At 53.7% G+C, this 9,609-nt stretch overlaps 1 protein-coding gene across 1 annotated transcript; it reads left to right on the top strand.

The window, feature by feature from the left end:
- Positions 1-324: 324 nt before the first annotated feature.
- CCDC43 (coiled-coil domain containing 43) lies at positions 325-8,395 on the top strand. The gene is made up of 5 exons (XM_032973518.2): positions 325-1,035; positions 4,102-4,195; positions 5,882-6,026; positions 6,970-7,037; positions 8,053-8,395. Exons 1-5 carry the CDS (start codon positions 871-873, stop codon positions 8,238-8,240), a joined length of 660 nt encoding a protein of 219 aa, XP_032829409.1. The 5' UTR covers positions 325-870; the 3' UTR covers positions 8,241-8,395.
- The last annotated feature ends 1,214 nt before the right edge of the window (positions 8,396-9,609 follow it).

Below are 9,609 nucleotides of genomic sequence, written 5' to 3' on the forward strand. Positions count from 1 at the left end.
CCCCTCCCCCTCCCCCGGTCACCCCCTCCCCATCACCACCTCCCCATCACGCCTCACGTGGAGGCGGGCGGTGGGGGTGGCGCTACGGGGCCTCCTGGGGCTCAAACGCACCAAGGGAATTGCCAAGTGCGAATTCACGCAAAACTGCGGCACGCAGTTTTTCTTCTCTAAAACACCACCATGCGTAAATATTCTCCAGTGTAGCGCCACAAAAGTGAGCAAAAGTCGCCCTCAATTTATTACGCGAATATACTCTGCACTAAAAAAAAATGTTAAACCCCGCCAAATGTTGTGAGGAGGGGGGGGGGTAAATTTTTGTTGTTTTTTGTTGTCTTGGGGAATGTTGTGACGGCTCTGGCGCCCGCTCCGCGAGGCTGTGTCGATGAGGAGTTGACGGTGTGTGTGTGTACGTGTGTGAGAGAGGGATGGCGAGTTAAAGCGAGCCGCCGCTTGTGCTCAACACCGCCGCCCCTGACCTGTGACCACCTCGCGTCAGCGAGCACGACGCCGCCTCCTCCATCTTGCGGCTCTCACCACAGCCACAGCAGCACCCGCCGCCGGCAGCGAGCGTTCTCCCCTTCCGCTCTCCCCTCTCACAGAAATCCGATCCACCTGCGCGCTCTCCATCACGAGTCCCACAGGCAGCCCCTGCCAAGTAGCTCGATCCCGCCACGCACGAGGCGGTGTCGTGTCCCAGCCTCGCCACATCGAGAGGACGGCGGCGGCGGCACCACCACCACCATCACCCCAACGTCGTCTTCCAGCTAGCCGCAGCCCTCACGCGCCGTAGAGGACTTGGGGCAGCAAGAGTTGAGAAGGAACCCCCCCGGGACACTTCGTTGTTACCGAGGAGCTCGCCCACTCGACTTGATGGCGGAGTCTGACTTCGCGCCGTGGCTGAGCAGGCGGCTGGAGGCGATGCAGGTGGAGGCCGAGGTGTACGGGTCGTACCTCGCGGGCATCCTGGGCGAGGAGGACGACTCGGACGAGGAGAAGGAGGAAGCCATGCGGGCCGTGCTGTCCGCAGTCGTCGCGGTAAGGGCTCGGGCGTGGAAGACCTCCACCGTAGCCGAGGGACGCGCGGCCCCCCCCCACGCGCGGGGCCAAACGCGGCACCTCCCGGCGGGGGGCCAAACGCGGCCCCCCACGCGGGGCCAAACGCAGCCCCCTCGCGGATCCAAATGCGCCCCCCCCCCCCCACGCGGGGCCAAACGCGCCCCCCCCCCATGCGGGGCCAAACGCGGCCCCCCCCCCCATGCGGGGCCAAACGCGGCCCCCCGCGATTTCACCACTAGACACGCGGCGGGCGGCGGTGGCCGTGGCCCGCTTGGAGAGACGTTCGCGATGTGAATCCAGTGTGGGACCCCCCCCCCCCCCCCGATTCGTACTGCCGGCGCATTGCCCATTAATTAGATACCGCGGGCCGTCTGCTTCAGGGTGGCAAGGTGGACACGTTAAAGATACCCGGTAGGCCACTGTGTGCCGGATTTGAAAGATTTTAAACCGCAAATGACTCAATTGGAAGGCAGCAGCAGCAGCAGCAATAATCGCCTCGCCTGCTGTGCAAACTTGGCAGAAAGCCCCCCGACCTGAAAAAAAGAGACCAGCTTTGCTGGGTAAAACAATCGCAAGTAACAATACAGATGATAATGTCCACCTCATAGGAGGTCTCTCTCGCCTCTAAACAGCGTGCATACGACGTGTCGATCACGGTGTGTCTACACGTGTTTACCCATACACGCCTCATCGGGTCTCGAGACTCGAGTGTTTTGCAGCACGGGGGGGGGGGGGTGGCGATGCTGCCGCTGTTGCGTGTTCTCAACTGAGTCTTATTTGCAGATATTTTTCCAGCATTGGGATGTTTTGGCTCATACCAATTTACATTGCGAATGTGCATGTGGGCGCCACTGTGGCTAGGAGATGTTAACTACCTCACCTGGTGTGCAGGAGGTCGTGGGTTCGATCCCGACCCTGACGTCTGCTGCTGCTGTATATTTAGAGTTTGCGTGTCTCTCTCCCCGTGGTCACGCGGATTCTTCTCCGTGTGCTCCGGTTTTATCACCTCCACATTTAGAATCAACATGCGTTTAACGTATTTGGCTGCTACATTTCCACAAAAGCCACTTGAGTTATCATTTGTGGCCAGGTCGCTTCTGAAAAAAGAGCTATATAGCTCAGTGGGCCTTACCTGGTAACATAAAATAGTTTAAGCAATTTGAGGAAACCGGAGAACCAGGAGGAAACCCATGAAGATAAGGGGGAGAGCGAGAGCATACAAACTCCACGTAGAAAATGTAGCCGCGTGGGGAATATAGCCCAGGCCCCCCTTGCTGTACGGGTGCTTGGTGAATCGCTCTCGTGGGACTGCGAGACGCGGTGACGGCTGGCGATGGAGGCCTTCATCCAGCAGTGGATTGACCGTGCTGATGATGATGACCGTGACGGTGGTGGTGGTGGTGGTACGACTGCCATTGCAATATTGAAGCACAGCAGACTGACCTTGCGCTCCGAGGCCAAGAATAAATCGGTGGCTTTTTATTTTTAGTTGCAGCTGCTAAAGGCCCCGGACTCGGGCGACCGATAACACAGAGAGTGGCAGCGACGGTGCCCGCTAAAGATAGCGCAGCAGACACCCCCACCTTACCCCCCCCTTGCTCTGTGACCAAATCACCCACCAGTCTCGGCAGATATGCGGAAGCTAAGCAGGTTTGAGTCTGGATAATGCTGGGGAGTTTTGGAGAGCTAAGGCTCTTTAAGTTGGATCTAGTACAACATACGCGATCTAACCCAAAATAACTTTATTATGAGTACTGTTTGTTTCTGAAAGCCCGACCTGATAAATTAGGGACTGCATGGCGGTCAGTGCAGCAACATCCGCCAGTGTGCTGCACTTCTATGCCACCGCGTCTGTGCACCAGCCTTCGCTAAACCCGCACTGACCCAACCGTGGTGAAGTATGGTCAAACAACTATGGCATGGAGAGGCCCTCATCCAGCAGTTGATTGACACAAAACGCTCTTTGTGTGTGTGTGTTGTTATTTGATGAGTGTGGGATACTGAGTCGTGGTGGAACAAGGCTAATTTGACTGAGTTGAGCAAAAACATGATTCACATGAACACAGCAAGGTCAGGCACTGGGCCTAGGTTGAGAGGAATGTTTCTTATTTAATATATTTCACCTAGATAGGCCCTTGAAATAGGGACCTCGTCTGTTAACAGCACACATTTCATGACATGTCAAAGACAAACATCCACCCGTATAACCTTAGTAGATTTTTGGGGCAACTGCTGTTAGCGAGAACCTACGAAGGCTGGCACGGTACACGAGGGGGTGGGTGGCCAGAACCAGGACCGACCGCCTTTGTCTTTCCAGTGGTGATGTTTACACTCCACACCAGGTACTTATTTGAGACTGTGTCAAATTAGGGGAGGCTCAGGACAGGTTCAGATAATTGTCACTGGTGTTGGCCTTGAGCGGGAATCGAACTCGGGTCGCTGGGTTTGCAGCGCACTAACCACGACACTACCACTCGCTACATATACACACTCACCCTCTCACCCTCCCACTCACACCCTGAACATCCACACACAGCCACTCTCCCACACACATATATAGCATACACAGTTACTTGTATACATTGTAAATCTATAACATACACGTTTCTATGTATACAACGAACATCACTCCCAGTCCCACAGAGATGAATACAGTAGATAGCTAACTAATTAAATCGTGCATATATACAGATTACATAGACCAGGAGTCTGCAACCAAAATAACAAGAAGGGCCATTTCTTATCGAATTCAGGAAAAACCTCAACATTTCAAGAGCCGCAGTGGATTTGAACACGAGACGGTGGTCCTTAATAAGTGACATCACAAAGCAGTCCTTAAAGAGCCGCATGCAGCTCCGAAGCTGCAGGTTGCCGACCACTGACGTAGACGATCCTCTCGCAGTAACAGTTGCAGAGTCGTGAAATTTAAAATCGGTTGAGATGGGCAGCGTATGGTCCCGCGCGGGGCAGCAGCTCTGCGTCGCTGTGAGGGCGCGCCCATTGTTACCTCTACGCGTTCTGTGCACACGTATTCACCGTTCGCAGGAGGAAGACTCGCTGGACTCGATTTGCAGGGAGATCCTGAGAAAGTGGAGGGAGATGGACCACCTTTCCAAAGAGAGACGGCGACTCCTCAATGGTAAACTCAGATGTGCAGAGCTGCTGTTTGCATGTCTCCACATTTTGTGTTATAACCCTTGGATCGACACGGCCCATTTTCTCTTGGGTCAGTCCCTAATAGCAACGCAACTTTATCATAAGGTCTCGGTCATATTTGGTCAACGAGTGGATGGGCGAGCGGGTGGTTGGGCGGGCGAGCGTGTGGGCGGGCGAGCGAGTCACGGTGTGCTGCGCGCAAACAGCACCAAGGCTTGACCCCCATCATGCGTTTCGTGCATGTCATGTGATCACATTGCACGTGTAAAATTATCTTAGCCTTGTCTCTACCACTAGCTCACGAGCTGAATGTTGCGACGTTTTGATGTTGAGGCCACTGAATTGGAGGGTTGAAAAAGTGGAGACCGTTTTCCTTCTCATTAGGGTTACACAGTGGTGACACTCGCACCTGACAGCAAGAAACACCTGGGTTTGATTCCTGACTCAGGTGGCTCTCCGTGTGGAGTTTGTATGTCTCCTTCAAGTTCCCAGTTTCCTACCGTAGCTAAAAAAATGACCACACAATTTAACCGATATCGGCCAAAACAATCCAATGCTGAAAAATAATCTGCAAATTTCTCAATTGGGATCACACGGCTTCAGCAGCATCGCTCCCCAATTGTGAAAACTTGGCAGGATCCTCCTGAACAATAGTCTTGAGACTCGGTGAGGCTTTCTTGGGTAAATAAACGTATAATAAAAATAAGGACCCATCGCTACGATACAGTTGTCAACACTCACTCCTGCCTCATGCCTCCAGGAGCCTTTATATGGATCGGACTCAAGTACTTTACACTGTGGGGATCCGTATGAATTTCATGTTATAATGCGAAACTTGCATGAAGTGTTGGATTTTAATCTGAGAGTTTTCGTGCCCTGCCCCCCATCTCCACCTCCCCCGCCCCCCCACGTTACAGACTTCATCATATCGCGTTAAACACAAAGCGTTGTAGCTACTCCAGAACCGGGTATCAGGATGTGTTCCAAATTCTCAGATTATCCCAAAAAAAACGCGACGATCTCGCCTAGGTACCGAGTTCCGGGCGCTCAACAACAAAAAGAATGGGTGGAAGTGGCATCGCTAATAGGGCGTCACTTTCCATGCTTTGGCCCCCCACCGAAAGTGGCGTCGCATGGCACCCGTTGACGTCACGATGGTCAGCACAAACATATTTCAAAATCGCTACGTAACGGTCCGGTAAAGATCCGAATTGTTCTTCAAAATCCCAAATCTTTACATTTCTAAAGCCATCCCTGACACGAAACGCACGTGAGGCATGATGGGAAAGTGTCCCAACTGGTCATGGGCCTCCCCTAGTTTGACTCGGCCGTAAATGAGAACCTTCTTTCGGTGTATAAACATCACCAATCGGGGAGGCAAAGGTGAAAAAGGTGGCTGGGCGCGGTGCTGGTCACCCGCTCCCTCGTGTACCGTGCCGGCCGTCGTCGGTGCTACCCGCTTACAGCACTTGCCCCAAAAGTTTGTGCAGGCTTTCGGGGGGGGGGGACACCTTTCACAATCAGAATCTTTATTTAGACTGAAGGAATCCGATGATCTATGAAGCTCTTTCTTTCACAGATGTCCAGTATGGGCGGGTCTTCGGCGTGTAGGCAGCTGTGTATGTAACACGTCTGTCTGTGCGTGCGTGCGTGCGTGCGTGTGAGACAGGCTCGCGGGACGAGGTGCAGGTCCTGGCCAGCATGATCGAGCAGCAGGCCCAGCTGGTGGTGCAGCCCCGTGAGGTGACGCGCGAGGAGCGCCAGCGCAAGGAAGCACTGCTCGCGCAGTATGCCACCGTGGAGGAGGCCGAGGAATATCCTCACTCACGAGAAATATTAACCACCTCGTCTGGTGTATACAGGAGGTCGTGGGTTCAATCCCGACCCTGATGCCGCCTGTATGTTGAGTTTGCGTGTTCTCTCTCTTCCTGTGGTCACGTGGATTTTTTTCTGGGGACCCCCCTCTGGATTTTCCCTCCATATTTAAAATAAACATCGCGTGTTTAGAGTATTTTAACGTGATGATAAGCCACTTCGTTGAGCCTATCATTTGTGGCCAGGTCGCTTCTGAAAAAGAGCTACGTAGCTGAGTGGGCCTAGCCTGGTGAGATAAAAATAGATTTGAAGCTTTCGTGACTGCAAGGATCCATACTCTTTGGTTCTATTCGGTAAAGTCACGTAGGTAAAAAAAATAGAACCAAAGAGTATGAAATGAAAAATAGTTTACAATTTAGTTTGGAACCCTGACGTGGAACCCCACGCCCTGAGTCTTTTGACACTTCCCATCTCGCTGTGCGTGCCCGTGCAGGAGAATGTACCCCACGGTGTAACGTGTGTGTACATGTGTGTGTACGTGTGTACATGTGTGTACGTGTGTATGCGCCAAGGTTGGGAGAAGTGTCGCAGCGGTTCGCGCGCTGCGCTACAAACCCGACGACTCGGGTTACATTCCCGCTCACGGCCAACACCAGTGACAATTATCTGTACCGGTCCTGGGCCTCCCATAGGTTGACTCCGCCTCAAATGAGTACCTGGTGCGGTGTGTCAGCATCGCTACAAGGGAGACGAAGGTGACCAGGCATGGTGCTGGCCACCTTACCCCCTTTTTTGTGCCATGCCGGCCTTCGTAGTTTGGCCACATAAGAGTGCGAAAAAAGTTCAACACACATACATAGGTACTGCTCACCTGTTAAGGCTACGTGGGGGCGATCTTTGTCGTTGTGCCCTTGGTGACGTTAACCCCTTTACTTGCCGCACTGAAGAGAGCGAGGAGACGGAAGGAGCCACGGCAGCCAAGCCCGCGGGAGTGACGGACAAGAGCAAATGTATCCTTACGCTCCACCACGGGGCACCGATCAGCGCGCTCAGCCCGTCGGATGTCGTAGACGTTCTTCGGGGATCACCACGTTAACTCGGCTCTCTTTGAGTCGGTGGGTCTACGTGATAACAAGGCCACACATTCAGTTCTGTTGAGCCTGGTGGTCTGGGTAAGGCCGGGAGCTTTTGTACGCTGCGGTCCTGCACACCGATGTGTGCGCGTGCTGTGAAATGTAAATATTCCTCTCGCAAGAATTGGTGGCACTTGGGTGTCTATCCTAGCCGTGTGAATGATAGAGCCTGGGCCCTGCTTGGCTGGACGGCCGCCGTAAATAACGGGTGTTATAGGCTGCTGCGGTGGTTGCGCTACGTGATGGGCTACAGAAGGCAGTGTATCAAAATCTATTGCGCTGTAATTTATATGCTCCCCATGTCGAGATTTAAAAGCAAAGGGTGTGCAGCATCATTTGTACAACAGCTCTCAGCCTTGTCCAGACCACCAGCTCAAAACAAACTGAATGTGTGGCCATGTTACCATGTAGAATCCACCGACTCAAACAGTTTAGAAAATGTGGCTCATCCCTACATTGGGTAGCAGCAGTGAAGTGAAGACGACTGTAGACTGGTTTCAGCCTCATTGGGACTCATCAGCAAAACACAGTCATCAATGCACTCTACTGCCATACGCTTCTGCGTCTTTACTAACCCGCACTGACCGGCGTGGTGCAGCATGGTCCAGTAACCCCCACGACGAGGCCCTCATCCAGCAGTGGATTATTGGCAGAGAGGCTGCAAACCAATCAATCGCAACCCCATTTGTTAAGCAACAAATCGAGACCGGTCGGCTAAAAATCGTGCGAACGCTCTCCATGGATTGCGTAACGCAAGAGGTCGCACGTTTGGCGCAACGCTCCTTCGCCGACTATGCGTGACGAACGAACGAATGATGTCGGATGACTTTGGCATTGGGTGATCTTCCACGGGAGTTCCCGTTGCATTGCTTAACGCAGGCCGTGCGTGCAGCTCTGTTCCGCAACACGAACGCCGAGACGGTGGCGGAGAAGCAGCGTCTCCAGCGCGAGCAGGCACGCGAGGACTCGCAGCGCAAGAAGGAGCAGGACAAGACGCAGCGGGAGAAGGACAAAGTGCAGAAGCAGGAGAAGAAAGACGAGAAGCGCAAGAAGGCCCAGAAGGTCGAGCGACGGCGATGATGAGAGAGCGGGGTGGCAGGGGGGGGGGAGGTGGCGACCGGACCAGGCGGCGTGGGGGTCGGTGACGATCTCGGCCGCGCCGGCGCCGGCGCCGTGCCCGCGTTCCTCGTGTGGCTTTCTTTTTCGGCGATCGGCAATAAACGGACTTAATTATTTGTTTTGGTAACCTCGCCGCCGTCGCTGCGGTTGTGTGGCGCGGTTGTGGCCGGCCGTGTGAGTGGGCCACGTGGCCGTGGAGCAGACGGCGTGTGGGTGTGAGGTTGCGAGCTCGAATCCTGACGGGGGGGGGGGGGGGGGTGGGGCGGGTTTCCTTGGCTCATCATCCAACCCCTCCGAGGTGTTCGATAAAAATGAGCATCACTTTGTAGTCGGCAGTGGTTGTCCCACACTCCTGCAGCCACCGATGGGATTTGGAGTTTCTGCCCGGGGCTGTAAGCAGGGGATGAGTGCCGATGACTGCTTATTTGAGCCAGAGATGACTTGATTTTTTTTTACTTGACATTGTGAAGAGGTGGAGTGAGCTGTTATATTAATATTACTACTACTACGCTTTACCCCGGAAAGCTGTGAGTCTCAAGGTTTTTTTTCAGGAGGGTCTTGCTAAGTTTCTGCAGTAGGGGGGCGATGTCACTGCTGCTGCGTGTGATCCCAATTGTGACATGTTCAGGTAATTTTTAAGCTTGGGGCAGCTTGGTCCGTACTGGTTACATTGTGTGGGGATTTGTTTTAGCTATGGGAGAATATCCGTGTAGCCTTAACAGACTGTTGGGGCAAGTGCTGTTAGCGAGCACCTAAGAAGGCCGGCACGCCACAGTGATGCTGTTTACACACCGCATCAGGTACTTATTTGAGGCTGAGGTGACCTAGGGGAGGCCCAGGACCGGTTCAGATAATTGGTGTTGGCCGTGAGCGGCCATTGAACTCGGGTCACCAGGTTCGTAGCGAAGCGCGCTAACTGCAGATACAAACTCCACACTGACACAAACAACCCACACTGCAGAACATGAGTAGCCCATAACTCCACACGGAGGCGTCCGAGCTGAGCAATCGAACCCAGGCCCACCATGCTGCTTACACTGATGCTGCATCGAGATGCTTTAGACTGTGCAAAGAGAATGCCTGTGGCCAATTTATCCGGCGTTTGGCAGGCCTCGGAAGCGAAGCAGAGTTGAGCCTGGATAGAGCTTGTAAGGTTAACCACCACCATGGATAACAACAGGTGGTATGACCGAAGAAACCAGATAAATGAACATGGGCCATGGTCTATCCCAGCGTTCAATAATTATGTCCAGAGAGGGCCGCCACGTTTGAAACCATTGGGGGTTTGACAGCAGCACGATGATGATGGGGTGTTTTCACTCTGTGTGTT

This window comes from Petromyzon marinus, chromosome 51 (genome assembly GCF_048934315.1).
Source record: "Petromyzon marinus isolate PM22_M1 ecotype Great Lakes invasive population chromosome 51, UKy_Petmar_22M1.pri1.0, whole genome shotgun sequence".
Taxonomy (NCBI): Eukaryota; Metazoa; Chordata; class Hyperoartia; order Petromyzontiformes; family Petromyzontidae; genus Petromyzon; species Petromyzon marinus.

Coding starts and splice junctions, on each gene's coding strand:
- CCDC43 (XM_032973518.2), top strand. CDS start 871: ATGGCGGAGTCTGACTTCGCGCCGTGGCTGAGCAGGCGGCTGGAGGCG. Junction 4,196..5,881: donor GAGACGGCGACTCCTCAATG/GTAAACTCAGAT, acceptor CGTGTGAGACAG/GCTCGCGGGACGAGGTGCAG. Junction 7,038..8,052: donor AGTGACGGACAAGAGCAAAT/GTATCCTTACGC, acceptor CCGTGCGTGCAG/CTCTGTTCCGCAACACGAAC.